This window comes from Corapipo altera, unplaced genomic scaffold (assembly GCF_003945725.1).
Source record: "Corapipo altera isolate COAL_440 unplaced genomic scaffold, ASM394572v1 230, whole genome shotgun sequence".
NCBI classification, from domain to species: Eukaryota; Metazoa; Chordata; class Aves; order Passeriformes; family Pipridae; genus Corapipo; species Corapipo altera.
In genome coordinates, this window is record NW_020885002.1 from 592,948 (window position 1) to 612,941 (window position 19,994).

Here is a 19,994-nt window from a genome sequence, read left to right on the forward strand (position 1 = left end):
GGAAGAAGAAGGGATAATTCTTATGCCCTTAGAACTGCTCTTGTAGAAATGCATTTTTACATTTCGCAGAGTTAAATTTGTTAAAGTTGTAGCCTCTGAAATGAGTTTCCTAAAAAGGTGTTGGATGCAAATCCTTCTGGGGATCACTGCACTGTGGTGTGACACTGTGACCAGCAATTAAACCAGCTGACACTCTGCTGACACTCTGCAGCTTTGTGATAAGACTGAGGTGAATTACAAAGATGGTCTCCCCTGTGCTCTTGGATAACTGTCTTAGATACTTGGCTTGTCCAGGTGAAGCCAGAATGCTGCAGAGAAGATTTGGTCAGAAACAGAATTTAATTGCTTTCAGCTGGGTTAAAGCAGAAGACAGTTAAGTGTCCTCTTCCCTTGGATTTGCCAGTTTGCATCAGCCACAACAGCACAGTGAAATGGCCACATCTGAAACTTCTCTGGCTTCCCTGCCAGCTCGATGATTACAGATGGGAGCACAGGAATGAGGAATAAGGTATTTTTAACTTGATGTAGGCAGCTGCCTATTCCAAGGGCCCTGCAGCATTTCAGTACCAGCACTGGTATATGTGTTCACACTAGGTGTGTCTGCATACTCTGAGATGTTACACTTGCCCTCAAAGGTGGGTACAAACCCTCCCCTGTGTGGCCCATGCCCACAAAAGCATCTGGCCATGCTCAGCCCCTCGCTGCCTGGATCAGTCTTTACTGGAGTGCGTTGTCCCTGTCTTTGCACCTCTTTGCCCCAGGGATTGACTGAGAAAGCCTTTTCCCTGATCAGAGAGGTTTTCCTGTGAACGGTGTGTTCCTCCTGCCAGCTGTTTTTGTGGAAGGACACCTGAACTGGGATAGCTGGGAGCCTACAGCCCTGCAGGAAGGGCTTTGACTGGGGCTGTGATGCACTGTCTCAATACCCTTCTTACAGAGGATATTTACCTGTCCCTCATCTGCCTTCCCCCCCAAAGCTCTTGGGGCTGGAACATCATTCCTTGTCCTGTTTTATCAAAAGTAACAGGGTGGCAGCAGCAAGAATCCTGCCCTGTCCACCCTTGTGCCCCCTGGACTTAGATGCTGCCCCCAGAATAAGGTGTAGTTACTCTACTTACCATTTCCATGTTGTTACTGGAGTTGTAGGATCTGGGAGACCTAACCCACTCCATGAAGAGCCATTTGACAGCAGAACCAGTGTTGCAACCCCAGGTCAGGGCTGTTTTTTCTACCAGACTCTTGAGAGAGAACTCCTGACCCTTGTACCCGTGTTTTCAGTAGCTGAGCTGCTCCAGGCAGGACATACTTGCATTTTGCTACACCTCTGAGGACAGTCCTCAGCTACATTTGAGGTGGAAGAGCAGAAGGACTCAGAACTTGTATTATCCTCCCCTTTTTTTAATTTTTCAGCAAAATGAAGTTCTTCACCCCTCTCAGTGCCTCAGTCTGGTAGTTTTAGCATTAAATGTTAGCCTGGACATCTTTCTGCTTTGCTTGCTCTGCAGAAGCCTTGCCTGTCCCAAGGAAGTGATTGAAACTCAAAAGGAGATATTTCAGAAACCATCTTTGAAGTGTTTCATGCCCACAGAAGATCAGTCTAAGAGCAGGCTCTGAGTGCAGTGACCCTCCCACATAAACCAGTGTGAGACCCCACCACAACTGTGCTGGGGAAGCGATGGCTGTTGTCTCAGAGGTCACCAGCCCTCATGTCACCCTGCTACAGAAAAGCTGTTGGAAGTCCAGACAAGCACTTGGAAGTAGTAAAAATGGTGGTTCCCATTTATCATGATTTTTTTTTTATGTCTGTGTGGTCCATAGACATCACAGTGCAAAACACAGGTGAGTAATGATTCTTCTTCACATCCTCTCTTTGGGGGGTGTCAGCCACCTGTAGCCCCCTTTGAAACTCCTGGGCACTCAGTGCTCTTGGCATCACAGCAAGTCTTGCTCATCTCCTGGGCTCTGCCACATAGGATGTTTCCTTCCAGAATTAGCTCACAGATAATTCACAGAAAGCCCCAGAAAGCTCTAAACCTCTCAGTACCTCAGAAGCAAGAGAGCTGAACCTTGAGCAACAGCCCAGGCTGCAGACTGGTGCCTCGGTAACAAGTGAGCTCTGCTCTTTGGCCACATCCGTCTTAATTCCCACACCCAGACTGATACACGTGGAGTTACTGAAACTGGGTAAGTCTGTAATGAAGTTGTGAAATGAGAGCTACAGTGGCTTGATAAGAAACACTGTCCCACCTGACACAGATCACCAGGATGCACACGAAGATGAGTTCACATTATCATACTGATATTTTTTTCCCCAACATTATGGTTGAATTTGTCTTGGGAAATACTCATTAAAAAAAAAATATCCAGGAAGGAATTAACTCCATTAGTATCACAAATTGTCCCGAAAATATCAAAGTTCCTCATTCTTATAACTGTGGAAGGTTAAGAAATGCATCTTTGTTGTACGTCTCCAGCTGCAGTATTCCAGCCTCTCCTTCCCTTATTTTGCTACCCATTATTTTTCCATTAGGATGTGCTCTGGCACCTTCTGTATCACCACCTCCAGCGACTGACCCTGCATCCCTATGACTTGGGTTTGCCCTTCAGGGCACCGTTGGGCACCGGCACCGTTGTGCTGTATTCCAGATCTGGAGCGGTCTTGGAGAAGGTGGCGATGGAAACCATGTCTTCTCCAATGTCCACCTGAGACCTGTGCCTGCAAATGAGCAGCTTCTTCAGGGCCCGCTGGAAGTCCCTGTTCAGGAAGGCGTAGAGCATCGGGTTGATGGTGGAGTTGCAGTATCCCAACCAGGTGATGATCTTGAAGGTGTCGACCAGGACCGTGCTGGTGGAGTCGGTGCCCCTGGCAGCGAGCCAGACGTTCAGGACAAAGTAGGGCAGCCAGCAGAGCACGAAGACTGAGATGATGATGCTGATGGTCCTCGTGGCCTTGTTCTCCAGCTGCAGGTGGTTCTGCCGCTTGCTGTTGGGGTGGTAGTGAATCTCCAGGGTCTGGGACATGATACGGGTTGCCTTGAGCCGTGAAGCTCGGTAGATGAAGAAATACATGCTGCACATCACCATGAAGGGAACGAAAAATGCCAGGGCAGAAGCCACGATGGCAAAAATCCAGTTGGTGACAAAGATGCATTCCCTGCCCGCATCAAAGTCCACCCCGGGGATCTCGTTCCAGCCTTGCATGACAGGAAGGAAGGAAATGAGGGAGGAATACACCCAGACCATGCAGGTCATCACAATGCATCTGCAAAAGGAAAGAGACGGGGAGGGGAGAGAGGGTCTGAGTAATTTTGAGTTGAGAACATCCAGTACGATTCAATCCCCATGGTAACCTGTGTGGGATATCACTGCTCAGCAGTCCAGCAGGGCTTGGAGAAGGGACAAAGCTGGGGTACAACAAGTCCAGACGTGAATATCTCTTAACAACTGGGTAATTGGTCGCTGGTTTACAGAATTGGGGGCGGCAAAAGGAATGCTCAGAGCTGTTTGAAAAAAGAGGAGGAAAGGTTTTACAGAGGATGTTTGTTACTATTTAAAACAACAGCATGAGGATTTTTCAGTTTGGTTTCAGCTTTTAATATCTAGCCATTTTCTCACCCTCTGAGGCATGATGGGGGTGGAGCTGATGGACACAACATCACAGAACCTGCACATGGGTGGCCACACAGCCCCTTCCTCACTTTTGCACACATTCAGCATATCATACAAAGCAAGGGGTACAGAGGCAGAAAAATATGCCCAAAGGAGCCTGAACTCCCCCTGTAAAGCATCCCACTGCTGCAGTGTCCTCTCTGCCCACTCTCAGATGACTTTCCCTACCCTTCAGTCCTCATTTCAACCTTCTGCATGAAACCAGCCCAGGAGCTTATACACTCTTCTGGTTTTCCCTGAATATCACTTCAGAAAACATGATGAGCTTAAGAGAGGGAAGAGTAGTGCTACATGCATTCTTCTGGGTCTCTTTCCCTTAGTCCTTGGAAGTGCTTCAAAGTCCTTCCCCATCCATGGCAGTGTTCAAGGCCAGGCTGGATGGGGCTTTGAGCAGCCTGATCTAGCTGAAGGTGCCCCTGCCCGTGGCAGGGAGGTTGGAGCTGGATGATCTTTAAGGTCTCTTCCAGCCCAAACCATTCTATGATTCTATGAAATGCCCATGAAATGCCTTTAAAGGGCAAAAGTTTTAGGTCCAATCAGCCCGTATCACTAGTTTCTACCCATTTTGCAACCCATCCTTAGCTCAAAAACTGCTTTTCCAGGAGCGCCATCAAACCAGCTCAGCTGAATCCTCCTCTTCTCTGGCACCACGTGGAACATTTTCAACAGAGATTTAAACAGTGCAAAGACCCTTTTGCCACAACACTCTGCTTCTGGGCAGCAGCTGTCAGTAGCTCATTCGGTTCAAATTCAATGCAGGCCACGCCCAAGTGACAATTTGGAGGAAACCAAAGCAAGAAGCAACTCCACTCACCTGCCACGGGACATCCTTCTGGAGTAGTGGTAGGGGGTCACCACGGAGCAGTATCTGTCCAGGCTGATGAAGCACAGTGTGACAATGGATGCCGTGCAGAACATGACATCAAAGGAGATCCAGACTTTGCAGAAAAGCTTCCCAAACAGCCACATCCCCGTCACCTCGTAAATGATACTGCGAGAGAAAACAGGTGGAAATCAAAGCTCGAAGGGCTGAGTTTGTGCATTCCCTGGAAGTGATCAAGGCCAGGTTGGATGGGCCTCTGAGCAACCTGGTCTAGTGGAAGGTGTCCCTGCCCATGGCAGGGTTGTGGAACTAAATGATTTTTAAGGTCCCTTCCAACCCAAACCATTCTGTGATTCTATTTCTTCATGACTGCACAGAGATAATGCCACATTTCATCACGGAGGTACTAAAGATGGGAATGCAGCTCTGACAGCAGGTATTCATCCTCAAAGCACAACCCAGGGCAATAACCCACAAGTGGAGTGTGGCTAAAGACCAAACCTGTGCTTCTTGCCTGCATCCCGAGTAGGTGCCTTGAGAGAGGGGCTTTGCCCCACAAAACTCCCCAAATTTACATCTGCACAGCTTCGTTTATTACAGTTTTTTTCCAGTGCCCTAAGAGATTCACTTTACATCTGATCTCGCCCTTCAAAACTAGAGGATTTCAACTCTTGGTTAAAAAAAAAAAAATTCTGGTAGGAAGACTATGCAGCTTGTACATTATGTAGCTCATAAATGCCTCAGTGAGGTAAACACACTAGCAAAAAGCAGACATTATACCAAAAATACTTCCAGCAAAGTCAAGAGGGGCCTGTGAGAAGTGAGCAGCGAAGGAAGAAACATATGGCAGCTGTAGGAAGGCTGATGCATGTTTCTATAGCATTCAATGAGATGCCATTCACTTCCCGTTTCTTTCACCAGCTTTCTGCAACTCCTGGGGTGCTTCTGAAATCATCGTGTGTGAATTTGATGAGTAACTCCCTAGTCCTGCAAAGCTTTAATTATCCTGTAACTTCCCAGCTTGCTGGTTAAATGCAGTGAGATCAAGGCTGTTGCTCCGCAGAGCTCGGGTGGGCTCTGCTTCCAGCAAGGGCAGAAAGAGTAACTTGGTGTCAGAGGAGAGAGAAAACAATGCCTGATCTACATCTGATTGGCAACAACTCCTTAAAATTACTTGTGAAGGTTGTTCCAGAGCACAACAACTGCTGTAGGTGGGTGCAGTGCAGCTAAAAGGTCCCAGCCCTTGGCAGCTCTTTGTTCTGGGGGATGACCAGCAAAAATTCAAGCAAACATTGATCTACAGCAGAGCCTGTCCCTACACTGTGATGGTCCTCATGAAGGCATCATGAAGGGTCCCACTGCACACACATGGAAAGGTTTCATGGCTCTTTTTCAGATGGGGAAATGACATGCAGAATTGAAGCACAGGTTCTGTCATGGACTTGGGTGCCTTGTTGCCATTCCTCAGAGCCCTCCTTATCCCCAGAGGTGCTGCAGAGCCTGTGGTGTGAGTGCTGTGGCCTTCCAGAAGTATCCATGCTGCTGTCAGGACATTCCCACACACACCCCCCAGCTGAGGAGGTGTCTGGCTCTCATTCGCACACATCTGGTGGGATGCAGCTGTCTTAGCAGATGTTCTTACACCACGGGGTAGTGGACACCTGTTCCCTCTTCTCTGACATAAAAGGTTTCTCTGCAGCTTGGAAATGAAGCTGGGTAAGAAGGAATAGTAAAAGCCAAAAAAAAAAAAAAAAAGATGCACAGCTTGAGCAGAAGTGAAGCCACCTCTGTGGTTACTTACACTTGCAAAAGGAAAGAGTAGTTGGAAGTCCTCAGCCTGGAAACGACTGGGCTGGCTGGAGTACCCAGACAACAAGCTAAGCTCAGCTGAGCCACTCCTTCAAACAAGCCAAACCAGGAACAAAATAGATGTTTTACTCTTGAGATTAAGGCACCAGGTGACTACCTTGTTTATCCTTTCTGTCACATTTTCCTGAGCCAAACTGGCTCCTAAGGTCACTTATTTTCCTTCTCTTTGGCATGTGCTAGCATGCCAACTGAGGAGCAAACTGAAATTCAAGGGAGCAACATAGATAGGAAGCCAAGACAGCAGAAAAGATGGGATACAACAACCACTCCATCAGCAGTCACTGCTCTTAATGCAGTCCTCAGCTCACATTCCCCAAACACTTGGAGCCTGCAAAATCATCTACCAACCATGCTGGCCCCACGTGCAACACAGAGCTGTTCCTGGAAGAGGGGACTCATTGTCCTGGAATCACAGGCAAAGCTGGATATCTGGTTCAGATAGCCAGAGTCTCTGTGTGGCCATCAGGAAAAAACACCCTTGGGAATTGTCTCTCCATCCATTATAAGGGAATCCATAAGACAGGGTAGAGATATGGAAGGACAAATAATCACCAACTCACAGTTAAGCCCAGCAGGTGAACTTCCAGCCAGCCCTGCTCAAAGAGCGGATGCAGAGCAGGGAGAAAGGACATTGGTGCACATGTCACTGTACCAGTGACACTCCTCACCTGAAAGGCATGACCAGACAGGCCACAAGGAAGTCTGCCATGGCTAAGGACATGATGAACATGTAGGTGACAGTGCGTAGCCTCTTCTCCACCACGGGGCAGAGGAAGACCACGGTATTTCCCAGGAGGGTGATCAGGTCGATGAGGGTGAGGATCAGGCCAATGACCACCTCTTGGAGCCCGATCCCTCTCCTCACAAAGGAGGAGGCAGCAGAGGAGAAATTAGAGAGCCAAGTTTCATTTTTGTCCATCAGCATCTTCCCACTGTTAAAATCTGAAGGAGAGAAAAGGGGAAAAACAAAATTACTTTGATGCACGACTTGTAGGTGTGTGAAATGAAGGACAGAAATATTGTTTATGCTTTATTTACTCCAAGGAAAATCCACGCACCCTGCTGTGCCTGTGCCATCACTGTCCCATGGTTATGAGTCCATTAGAAGTGTCTGAAATCCTAAGGGTGAGAATAAATGTGCAGCATAAGTCCTTCATGGCAATTAAAAGCCCTTCTGTGAACAAAAATGCATCATCAGATGAAGTGTGAGACAAAAGAAAAACAAAAGAAAAAAGAAGTGTTCTGAGATCAGAGAAAGGACAAGCAAACAACTGAAAGCAAAAATTAAAGCAGCTGGGCTAAATCCCATTGAAGAGCGTGCCATGTCCACAAAGTGTAGGGGCTGGAACTAGATGATCTTTAAAGTCCTTTCCAACCTAAACCATTCTATGATTCTGTATTCTCATCATCATCATCTTTGCCACCCTCAGACCAGCTGAGGCTGCTTGCCCAGGCTGGCTGCTCCCAAAACCCCACTGCCCAGCCCATGCCCTGCCCTGGGTTGTCCTGGTGCTTTTTCAGGCTCTGAAGTTAAGAGATTTTTTACTGCCATCATGGGCAGCTTCATCTTCCAGTCTGAATGGCCATGCAGGGCTGCCTGTAACCACACAGGGAGCTTAATCATTTTTCAATTTGGATTTTCCAGTTGAGGAAATTCATGTGTTTGTGTCCACAGCTCAGTTCCCAGACTTTGACTGAGTGGTGCCACAAACACCTGGGAAGGTGGGAATGATGTGCTGCAGAAAATCCAGCAGTTTGAAACATACTGTTGTGGCTAAGAGCAAAGACAAAACCTGTGGAGAAAAGAGAAGTATAGAATTATTTCCAGATGTCAAACTGTTATTATTTAAATACCATCACTTTTCCTGTGACCAGGCTCTGCTTGTACAGTACCCTCAGGTCAATCCCGTGTCTCCAAGGCATCACTACTGAGTGCAGCCTGAGGGTGGGTCTCCATAAAAACCCCTGTAGTCCTACATGTCTCATCTCTCAGTGGCCAAACTTTGCCTTGGGAGCATTGTAAGAACAAAGCAGAATGTAGCAAAATGTCCCTGGTATCTGTTTTTCCTTCCAGCAGCCTATGATCCAGAATTACCTCTGAAGATGGTTCTGAGAACTTCTAAACCATGAAGTTGTCCTGCTTCCCCTTTGGCCCAGCAAACTTTTAGCATTCATGACCTCCCACAGCAACACCTCCCACAGCTCAGCTATGCACCATGCAAAGAAACACCTGTTTTTGTTTGTTCTGAGCCTGTCACCAGCTAGTTTCCCTTGGTGCCCGCTGGTCCTTGGAAGACACATCATGCAAACAATCCCCATCCTCTCTCTCAATGGCACTGATGGGCTCTTTAACCTCTGTCACATCCTCAAGGCCCCTCTTCTTCTCTCAGTCAGGCTGAAGAGCCTCTGCCAATTTGCTCATTCCTCGTACAGAAGCAATGGAGGATTCCTGTCCATCCCTCCTGCTCTTCTGTGCCTCTGGGATGGACCAAAACTCAAAAAAAATTCCGAGAGGTAAATGGACTGTGGGTTTATCTAAGGGCATAATCTCTGTTTTGTTCTGCTTCCCTTTTATGACCGTTCCAGGCTCGGTTTGCTGGTTTGATTGGTGCTGAGCACTGAACTGACCTTTCCATTGGGCTGTCACCATCCAAAGGTCTTGTTCCTGAGCAGTAACAGCAGCTTTAGATGGGAAAATAGGATGAAATGAGGAAATTGAGTTCTCTTCATCTTCCCCAAACTCCATCATTTCACAGCTGAGTTTCTTCTTCGACTTTAATGCTCACTGAGCCTCATAAAAGCTTTTCTACAATTCATTGAGTCAGGCCTTCCTTATCCTTCATGCCCTGATTAAACTTTGTTTCACCTGCAAATATCACCACTTCGGGAGTCATGATTTTTCCAGTTGGAGGTTTATAGGTTCCCACATATCCCAGCCCCTATCCTTGCAAAGAGCATCAGTGGCCTCTCTTCCACATGCTGACTCACTGTCCACTTCCCCCCCCCCATTTCACCTTCAAGACAAGTATTTATTCACACAAGGAACTTCCTTCTTAACTCAGGACTATTAAGTTTCCTTAAAATCCCCCACCATGAGGGACCATATTGAAAACCTTTCAGAAATCCAAGCAGGCTACACCAACTAGGTGCTTCTCATCCACATACCTACTCACTTCTTCCAGGCACTCCCATATGATTGTGAAGCTGGGCTGCTTTTTCTAATAGAAATGCTGACCTTGTCCTTGGATGTAATCATGTATTACATGCATTCACTCATCCTTCAAAATCCTCAGCTCCCTCCCTTTTTCTTCTATTTATTTGCTGGATTTAGTGGTTTCCTTTTTTTCAAGTTAAAATTAAAAAAAGTAAAATCAAGAAATAACTAAAGCTGTCTAGAAATAACTAAGAAGGTAAGAAAGAAAGCTTCTACTCAGCCAAGCTGGGATGAACAGGCACATTTTTTGGACATCATCTCTGTGGCAGCCCCCTGAGCCAGCACTGCTAGAAGTCTGCAGGGTGTCTTAAGTACCTCAGTCTTAATGAAAATGTTCCTTGGACATTTCACATCCCAGTATCACCCCATAAAAATAAAATAAAGCATCCTGTCTCCAGCTCTTCTGTTACTGACAGGAAAGGGGATAATCTGCGCCACTCTTTGTAACAGCCCCACTGAGGATGTCACCAGGCTGGATGAGCTCCTGCAGAACAGTTGGATTTCAATGCAGCCACACTTCCTGGCAGGAAAACTGTTCAGCCTATTCTCCCCCCCCCCGCATGCTCTGCACAGACAGCACAGTGACTGCCAGCTGGGAAAACCACATGGAGACAACCCGTGGCCACACAGCCAGCCAAGTTCCAGAACCTGCCACTTCAAGGGCCATTCCGTGCTCCACGTCCATCTCCCAGCTCATGTCCCATATCTGCTGGGAGATGCTGGTGTCCTCACACCTCTGGTACCTCTGTAAGGTCTGGAAACAGTCCTCTGATTCCCACCTCAAGCTGACCCCTAGCCAGTTTAATGGAAACAATGAGCACCACCCAGTCAGCCCCACGTTGTCCCAGACGACCATGGGGCTTCTAAGACATGAACAGCAAAAATCAGTTTTGACGAAAAACCTATGGTTTAAACCTTAAAATCTGGCATTGGTTTGTAAAACACCAGGTCTTTAGGTTTTAAAAAAATGGTGTCAGATTTTTGTTCTATAGCCGTGGATAGATGAGAATGATAGAGGAGAAGTCTTTTAGATGTAACTCTGAAACAAGAAGGTTTCAAAGCCACATTTTCCTTTTTCTGCAAATGACTGTTCCCAGACGGTCATTAAGTCTGTATCAGTGTTAGTACAGCTCTAATTAAAGCAGATTGTTACTTACAGAACATTACCCTGCTACTGCTCTGCAAATACACACCACTCTCAAACTTTAAGCAGCATTAGGACACGGTTATTAGAGTTCCTCTTTACAAGTGCCCTGTGCTCCTCAAGTGCCGTTTTAGCCACCAGCCTGGGTTAAAAGGTCTTCTCAAGTGATAAACTCACAGAAGGTTTCTTAATGCGGGATATATCCAGGAGTATGACTCAGTGATGAACAAAACCAGGAGATAGATGTGCCCACACTGAAAAAACATTAAAGAAAAACTCTCTTATCTTACTATTCTTTGGTCAACACAAAGACAGGCTGAGGATTGGAAATAAGGCTGCCATTATTTGACATCCATGACTTCCCTACGACAAAAGAAAGGGATGATGGGTGCTTGAAACTTCAGGCCTGGACCCTGAACCCTAATGTAGAGTGCAGACAACAGGGTCTTGCTGCTCCTGATTCCTTTTCAAGGATCCCCAGGCAGAGGGGCCTTGGAAGCTCATCCACAGTCCCTGTTAACTGAGAAGTGCAGCTTCTCCACCTGGAGAATTGTTAATGCAGGAAAGTGGGAGATGAGACAATCCTAACATCTCTGTGGAAATTATTGGGACAAAGCAGGATGTGCCATCCTTCCCAGGGATGTACTTCCACAGCTTAAAATATTGCAGCTTTTAAATTCTCCCATGAGCTGCACCAGCCCATGGGGTTGTGATGCTCATATACCCCAGAGTCTTTCTACAACATCAGTCTTTCAGTCTTTTCTGTTAAGGAGCTCTCTTAAACCAACAGGATAAATGCCCAGTTGTACCATGATGTGGGAACATCCCAGGTTTCCTGGGGATCTCAAATGCCTCGGGGTTTGCATTGTTCTTATTTGTTCTTATTATAGTTTTACTTCCCTTCAAAAAAACTCATGGGTTCTCAGGTTGCCTGAGATTCTGCTCTCAGGTTGCCTGAGCAAAGCAACCCCATCATTTTAGTTTTCCTTTAATATCCAGAAAGTTTGACCTAATTTATTCTGCAGAAAAATCCCAAGCAAAATGTTAATTTTGTCAGTAAAAGGTATATTTTGATGGCAAGGGAGGAAAAAAAGAAACAAGCTCTGCAATCTCAAGGCTGACTGCACTTTAAAATCTTACAGGAATGATGAAAAAGAAATACATTACTGGAAATGTGTTTGCTGTCAGACTCTGCTCTTCTGCTAAACCAAGAACGAACAAATGTACGGCAGCAGGTTCGAAAATCACACCTGCCCCAGGACCTCAAACACATTTCCCTCCTCCTCCTCCCCGTGAGTGAAAACTGCATCAGCTCAGTAATTTGTTGAACAGTGCATTACTGTGCAAGGCTCTGTGTGGTGATAAAGGAGCAGGAACATCCCTGGGGATGCTTCCACCTGTACAATCTGCATTCAACGAGGCCACGCAGCGACTGAGCCTCTGCACTGACTTTCCTTCTCCCTCCCTCTATCCAACTTTCCCACTTGAAGGGCAGCATTTCTCAGGGCACGAATGGTTTCTTTCCACATTTAAAGATGTGGAATCGGCACAGAACAATTCCCACGGCCTCTCTACCAGCCCCGGGGCTGGAAACCCGGCAAAGAACAGTATCCTTACCTTCAAATCTGACAGCTGAACGCAGCCGGCTGGCTTGAAGCAGCTGAGCAGTATCCCTGAGCCCGGAGCGTGGATCTTGCTCAGCAGTAGGGTACAAAGGACTCGGAGCAGCTCTCGGGGCTCCCGGATCCCTCCACACGGAGCTTCTCCCAGCCCGGCTGCGTGAGGCTGATGGCTCCTGCCCCAACGCAGGACACGGAACCCGCACCTACAGCCGGCACAGCGGTTTGGGATCGCACAGCGGTTTGGGATCACCCCCCCGGCAGACGGGCACCCTCCTCCACAGCCAGAGCAACTCTCTCGCAACCACTGCTCCGAGGAGAGAGGAGAGACTGGACCGTAACCACAGCAGTAAAACTCAAGGCGAAGTTAAACCCGCTCTGCAAACATGGGGGTGCCCTTTGGTGTTGGGGGAGCGACTGAGCCGGGGTGCCAAACACGCAGTCCCTGTGCTGCCAAACTACCAAGCCCTGGGGTGCCAAACCCCCAGTCCCTGAGCGCAAAAACACCAACCTCTGGGGTGCAAATCGGGAGCCCCGGGGTTCCAAATCCAACTCCCGGGGGTAAAAAATTCCAAAACTCGGGGAGTAAGAATGCCAACCCTCAGGGGAGCAAAGCCCCCGGCCACTGGTAGGGCAAAATCCCGAGGATACTGGAAAGCACATCTGCCCCTGCATCAGCCCGGGGCAGGGGGAACCAGCCCGGGGTCTGTCTCGGGGATGCGGAAGGAGCGGGAGAAGCCCTGCCCGGGCTGGGAGACGCTATCTGGGGATGTGTGTCCTTTGGGTGGGGGGCACAGGACCTGCCTGGGGGAAGCCTGCTAAAGAGGGAGTCCCACCCGGAGCGGCGAGGGGTGGTAGTACAGCCCACGGGGAGCCCTGCCCGGGGAGGGGATCTCAGGATCTGCCCGGGGATGGGGATGAGGATGCCGGCGGCAGCACTTACCGAGAGAGCCCTGGAAGCCGCCTCGCTCGTTCCTCTGCCCCGCTCCTCCCCGCGCCTCCCCGCTCCTCCGCCCCGCTCCCAACCGGGAGCCGTTTCATCCCTCCGGGAGCCGGGGCTCCCCGTGGAAACGGGGCTTTTTTTTTTTTTTTCCCTGCCTTCAAACCAGCCCTTCCCACTCCCCCCGCCCCGCCGCAGCTGCAGGGGCACGGCGATCTGATGCATGAAAATAAAAATAAGCGGCGTTCAGTGGGGTTGTCTCCTCTGTTGCTAAATAGGGCGTTCTGTTCATGAACCAAAATTCCAAAAAAAACCAGACTGGAAGAGGAACCTGTGGCATCAGCGTTGGTGACATGTCACCTGCCCAGTCCCTCCCTGCCTTGCCAGGGAAGTTGGGTCGGGCTCGGAGCGATGGGATGGTGGGTGCTGGGTTTTGGAGCAGCTGGAAGCTGGGCGGTGGGTTGTTTAGGCATGTCCCGGGGGCAAACCTGGCTAAATTGGCTGCCTGCAAAGGAGAAACCCTCTTCCCAGCTGCAGGTCTGGGCTTGAGGGAGTGACTGACACCTCTCGGACTCCCCTGGGAGCTCACTCAACTTAATGAGCTGGCAGAAAATGAGCTTGGTAAGAAAAGGTGTGAAAATCTCGTTCTTTGAGTGCTTGGGTATAAACCTCATCCATAGCCCCTGCTCTAAAACAACCCCCTAAATCACACCCAAATGCATCAACTCTTCACTCTGGCTTGCTGTCACCAGTAAGTCCCTCTCCTTTCCCACCTGTTTTCCAAATAGAATTGAAGAGGTTTTGGACTGTGGCTTCACATATAACCAAAAACGTCCTTGGAGAGTTTTCTCAGTGAGTCTGCAAAAGAAATCTCTTGAGTAGGATTGGTGAAAAATAAAGAAACCCAGATTTACTGTCCTCTCCCTGGAATACCCCAGCTCTTGGCTGGCCGTTGCCCTCATAGGTTTTGGGTTTGTGTTTGACATTGATAACTAAACTGTGATGGAAGAGCATGTTTGGATCATTTTGTATTCAGAAATAGCAGATTACCCTTTGACAATAATAAAATAGTGTTTAAACTATGTTTTTCCACTCGAGGGAAGGGAGGGAAGGAGGGAAGGAAGGAAGGAAGGAAAGAAGGGAGGAAGGAAAGGAAGGAAGGAAGGAAAAGCTGGAGAAATAAGTATTTCTTATTTGTGGATCAGAGTATTTTATGAATTTTGATTGATTCCATTACTTTAGTCAACATAAGCTTCCATGTGTTTCTGAAAATGTCAGCTTTGACAACTTTGGTGTAAAATTCTTTAATATTGTGTTTCAAGTCATCTTCTAATTTACATTTTATTTTAAAAAGGCTTTTATAGAAACTGAAATTTGAGAAAAATATTTTATTTTAATCAAAATCAGCAGTATTCAAACCTGAAGAAAAGTTTCTGTCTGTGGTTCACCAGTCCTCTTTGCCAGCTGAGCTCTTGGAGCCACTCAGGGAAAAGGAGCAAAGTTATAATAAAAATAATTTCTGGATTGAGGGTTTTATTTAAAATCTGGTACCGAGTCTGTTATTTCTCCATTTGCTGACAACCAAACATCAACAAATAGAGTTAAATTATATATAAATCTACATATTTATATTAAGTATAGCACATTTTATATTAATATTTTAAAACTATATAATATATATAAAATTATGCAAATGAGAAAAACCTTGTAATTTTAAATAATAGCTAGTTCTTTTTTTTTTTTAACAGAACTTTCCTAAAGCATATTTTCCATAGAATCACAGAATCATAGAATATTTTGTGTTGAAAGGAACATTTTGGAGTCATTCAGTTCCAACCCCCCTGCCATAGGCAAGGACACCTTCCACTAGACCAGGTCACTCAAAGCCCCATCCAACCCGGCCTTGAACACTTCCAGGGATGGGGCATCAACAGCTTCTCTGGGCAACCTGTGCCAAGGCCTCACCACCCTCACTGCAAAAGATTTCTTCTTTATCTCTAGTCTGAATCTACCCTCTTTTAGTTTAAAAACATCACCCCTTTCCTATGGCAACAGGCCTTGCTAAAACATCGGCCCCCATGTTTCTCATAATCTCCTTTAGTCCCTGGAAGGTGCTGAAAGATCTCCCCAGAGCCTTCTCTTCTCCAGGCTGAACACCCCCATCTCTCTCAGCCTGTCTCCATAGCAGAAGTGCTCCAGCCCCCTGAACATCTTTGTGGCCTCCTCTGGACTTGTTCCAACAGGTCCACATCCTTCTTATGTTGGGGATCCAGAGCTGGATGCAGCGCTGCAGGTTGGGTCTCACCAGAGCAGAGTAGAGGGGCAGAATCCTCCCCTCACTTGCTGCTCACACTGCTTTGGATGCAGCCCAGGCTACAGTTGGCTTTCTGGGCTGCCAGAGCACATCGCTGGCTCATGTCCATCCTCTCATCCACCAGCACCCCCAAATCCTTCTCCAGGGCTGCTCTCATTCCTTTCATCCCCCAGCCTGGGTTGATAACAGGAGTTGCCCCAACCTGGGTGCAGGACCTTGCATTTGGCCTTGCTGGACCCCCTTTTTTCTCCACCTCTCTTTCCCTTGAATTGATAGTGCAAAAATAGTTCAAAAATCCAAAAGAAGTTGCCTCTCTACCTAATTAGCTTTCCTGGGGGCCGGAGGGGTCTCTGCTGCTGTCCATGGTATCAGAGGGTCACCTGATCATGCTTTCCTCCTGCTGGGACTTTCTTTGTCCTCATGTAATCCAGGCAGGCTATCAGACTCCAATAATTGAGTTTTTATGGAGTAGAGAATAATAGCAAAGGCCTGCAGCTCTTCAATAGCACCAATTTCAGAAAAAAGGGCAAAGGAAATAACAGCAAGAAGAGGAAGAAAGTGGCTTGGACAGAGATCTGCAAATACTGTGTCAGACACTTGTATTAATGTCATCTGTGATTGATGTTACAGACCATCAAAAAACATGACACAATTTAATATTTACTGGAATTTCAAGGGTATTGTCAAGCAGGAATTCTTAGGATGTCATGGGTTGTTGGGGTTCTGGTTTTACATTATATTCAGTGCTATCTGGAAAGGGAGAAGTGAGAGAAAATAGAATTTATCTGGCTTTCTGATCTTTACAACGAGCAGAGTAATAGGAAATGTACATTGCAGAGCCTTTTGTATATAAAAAGCATCCTGATCTGAGAAAATCTGAGGAGTAGTAGAGCTGTTTATGCAGATACTGAGGTACAGCTCCTTAAATTGGTAAACAAGATGGTACAGGGGATGGGATACTCAGAATGGTTTGAGGCTTCATTTACACTTGGTACCCACTTGGAAAGCATTGTTAAAACTCCTAAGGAGTGGGGGAAGGAGCTCAGACCAATGTGTTACGTTTCCAAGTGGAAGGATACAAGAAAACACTTTCCTTGGTGGTTTTTAGACTTCACGGCTTCAGCAGTGGGGCAGCTGCCATGACATATGATAGCCCCACCACACGTGGAGATTTAAGAAATGTACAGAGAATAACAGATAAGAAAGGCCTGTAAATCACGTGGAATTGGGTAAATAGGCCTGTAGGAGTGACAGGTTTGTTTTGGTGTTTTCTCTTCCCTTGCCTCTTGAAAGGGGGGCACTGATGGCGCTACCTCTTGTTCAGCCCCTTCTTAGGGCAGCGGTGTGAGAAGTAGAAGGAAGAAATGAACATTTGCTTTCCCATCTGTCTTGATTTATCCAGGTGTGAAACTGTACAAACAGTTGTCTCGACTGTTAAATAACTCTTTACTAACTCTGCTGATTGACAGGATTTCTGAACAGAAGCCTCTGAAGGCACTTGCTAACCACTTTTCTGGCAGCCCTACGAATCAGAGGCAGCTGCCTCTGAGATGTGCTCACTGTCAGGTTGCATTGGTATGCTGGGCTTGATTTCTCTGTAAGTGGTGTTAGTCATCAGCCCAGGCAATGAAGTTCCTTTGACACATGATACCTGCTGAGCTCTCTGATTGTGCTTTTTTCAATATCTTATGTGTTGTAGCGTCTGAGACATTTCTTGTGCTTGATGAATTCTACCTGACAATTTCACTTGCAATTTTCCCTCATCAGAACTCATATATTTATATTTCCTTTTTCAGGTAGGATTTGTAATCTTTCTACCTTGACTTATTCACTCCTAAGATGAACACTGAGGGATTACTTTATTGCCTGTGCCAGGCACTCAGCTCAACTGTTCTACACTGCTTCCACTTGCCCCTCGGACCCCAAAAGTGGTCCCACTTCTCTCCAATGGCTGTGTGGGAGATATAAACTCCTAATTTCTCCTGTCTCAATTATGTAATGTATATTCTGGAAATAAATAGTACAGGTATTCCTACTGCCTTCCACATTTGCCTTCCAGCAATGTTTCTCTGGATACACTTTTAACTCTGCAAATACCTCCATGTCTCTGTGTGTGCCTCAGCTGAACTGCAGCCTGTGTCTCTCTGTTGAAAAATGAGCATATTCCCGATTTTCAAGGGAACTGGAAAGACCTAAAACATTCTTAGTGAAATCCATGGGAATTACTGGAGCCCAGGAGAGAGCTTATCAGAATTTATTTTCACATCATCCATTAATTCAAGGCAGGAAGATGGATATACAGTCACAGGCCATTTTAGATCATTGGATCAGTCCCACTTGGAGAGGAAGAAGAGCAATCATAATTTATCTCTTCAAAATCCAAACTGTAAAATGTGGCAGGCATCTCCCACCCAAGTGCAGACCCAGCCCAGTCTTTCCTGGAGTTCAGGATGTGGATGTAGTCTCTGACAGAGAGCGGGACTGACCAGCTATGACAGAGATCAGGGCGGTGCAGAGGGCTGGTTTGCAGGGGCACTGCTGAGGTACAGACTGCCTGACTCGTTTGAGAGGACAGTGTCTCCCTTGGTAGCTGTTTGATGATGAAAATGAGTTTCAAAATCCATTTTTTCTGTCATTCTACACGAGTTTCTCATTGGTACCAACAAGCAAAGTGTGGTTGCCAGACGGAGCTGTGGTCGCTCGCCCCGTACCTCAGCTCACAACCCCTCAGCTGCAGGGCTGTAGGTACTTAACTGACTTAATTGATATTTGGAGTTTTGTGTCCAAATTCTGCTCTATTATGGATGGACCCTTGAGCTAGTGAAGAGTTTGAGGCTCATAAGCTGTAAAAGCATGTTCAGAAACAGAAATGGCATAGCTCTGCCTTGTGACTTGTAACAGTGACAGCTCCTGAATGCCCTTAAATGTTTGAGTCTTTCGTTGTGGCTTCGTTTCAGCCACACTCTGGTGTCCCTCCACACAGCAGTGAGCAGCTCCAGCTACATCTTCATCCCTCCATGGGAAGACCTTGGGCAGTTCATTCTGTAGAGGTATAATAGATCTGATGCTGCCAGATCACAGTCTTTTTGCACTGGCTGATAATATAACAGCCAGAGCTGTGCTTGAGGTATCCTATAGTTCACACGGAGGTATATAAGGTTGTCAGGAAGCTATCCCTGAGTTTTCTTGAACTCAATAATGATTTTTACAGTAGGGTCAGCTGTTAGACATCAGGACACTCCCTGGGAACTTTGGCTAGCTTGCACTGGACTGTGCACGCATCTGCTGCGTGTTCTCACGAAATTGCTTGTTCACATCTCTGAAGTGGCTTGTTTATCTCTTCGTAGCTGTTGGGCAGATGCCTTTTATTTGTGTGGGAAATTTCTCCAGAAATTTGATGGTACTTCTAAGCAAAATGTTTTTGCATGTGTAGGGCATGTCCCAGTTATCAGATGGTCAGGGTTTCATCGTGGGCACGCTCCCTGCCCTTGTTTACACCACAGCACTTTCACTGAGCATCCCTGTGTTGTGCAAACAGAAGCCCATTGTCAGGAAGGAGCCTTGGTATTTTTACCCTTATGTTAATAAGGAATCAACCGAAACCCGGTGAGTAAGACCAACGTTCCCCAAAGTGCTCCCTAATTATGGCCACCTCCGTTCCTCAGCATCCAGATTGGGATCCGTTGGCTGGGTTTGCAGTGGGGTTGTGCAACAAAGCCTTGTGTGTTCTTTGAGTTCTCAAAGACCATCGGAAAATTCAAGCCCAAGAGGTATGAAGATGCTTAAACTGAGTCATCAGAAGTGAGTGGACATTTTTTAAGCCTTCACTGCATGCCAAAAACAGCATAATGACTCAACGTCATGGTCTGAAACAAAAACCCTGGTTCTGCATGTTATCTATTAGACCACGTCAGATGTGAGGGAGGGAGAAAATGATAAATCCAGTCAGCAATTCCACTGAGTAGACTCTAGAGATCTGTTGCAGAGACCACCAAGGGCAGATACAAAGGCTTTTGTTAACCTTGGAAGAAAAGACACCAGTGAGCACAGTGATACACAAAAATGTGTCCTGAGAGGGAGGAGAGCACTAAATGCCCACACACAAAACCACTGGAGGAAAAAAGTCAGTATGTCCTACACACTGTATCAGGACAGAGTATCTATTTGAATAGTTGCCATGTTTTACTTGCTTCCAACAATTATGTTTCCTGGCTCTGTTATGTATTTCTAGCAACAGCGCTGAAATTATTGTGTAGCTCCGAAAGAAAAAAAGCCATCTAAGAAACTTATCCTCACAACCACTTGTCAGCCTGCAAAAAGTTGCCAAAGAAAATTTTCTTTTCCTTCTTTATTGTTCTCCTGACAAGGTGGACAGGGGCTGTTTTCTCTTGTGCTGAAAAAT

At 46.8% G+C, this 19,994-nt stretch overlaps 1 protein-coding gene across 5 annotated transcripts; it reads right to left on the reverse strand.

The window, feature by feature from the left end:
- Positions 1-1,135: 1,135 nt before the first annotated feature.
- On the reverse strand, positions 1,136-12,418 carry LOC113958686 (octopamine receptor-like). 5 transcript variants are annotated; one of them, XM_027667166.1, is made up of 6 exons: positions 12,337-12,418; positions 8,990-9,043; positions 7,420-7,480; positions 7,030-7,303; positions 4,484-4,660; positions 1,136-3,262 (listed from the first exon to the last, which is right to left on the reverse strand). In XM_027667166.1, exons 3-6 carry the CDS (start codon positions 7,436-7,438, stop codon positions 2,584-2,586), a joined length of 1,149 nt encoding a protein of 382 aa, XP_027522967.1. In that variant the 5' UTR covers positions 7,439-7,480; positions 8,990-9,043; positions 12,337-12,418; the 3' UTR covers positions 1,136-2,583. The 5 variants fall into 5 exon arrangements, with proteins under 5 accessions (XP_027522967.1, XP_027522965.1, XP_027522964.1 ...); XM_027667164.1 differs by having other exon boundaries at positions 7,420-7,535; XM_027667163.1 differs by having other exon boundaries at positions 7,420-7,535; positions 8,990-9,227; positions 12,337-12,390.
- Between the last annotated feature and the right edge of the window lie 7,576 nt (positions 12,419-19,994).

What these genes read in the sequence shown, in the direction of transcription:
- LOC113958686 (XM_027667166.1), bottom strand. An exon ending in TGTCTGGTCATGCCTTTCAG is followed by an intron (nt 4,661 to 7,029) that starts GTGAGGAGTGTC and finishes TTTCTCTCGCAG; the next exon opens with TATCATTTACGAGGTGACGG. An exon ending in AGAAGGATGTCCCGTGGCAG is followed by an intron (nt 3,263 to 4,483) that starts GTGAGTGGAGTT and finishes TTCCTTTTGCAG; the next exon opens with ATGCATTGTGATGACCTGCA.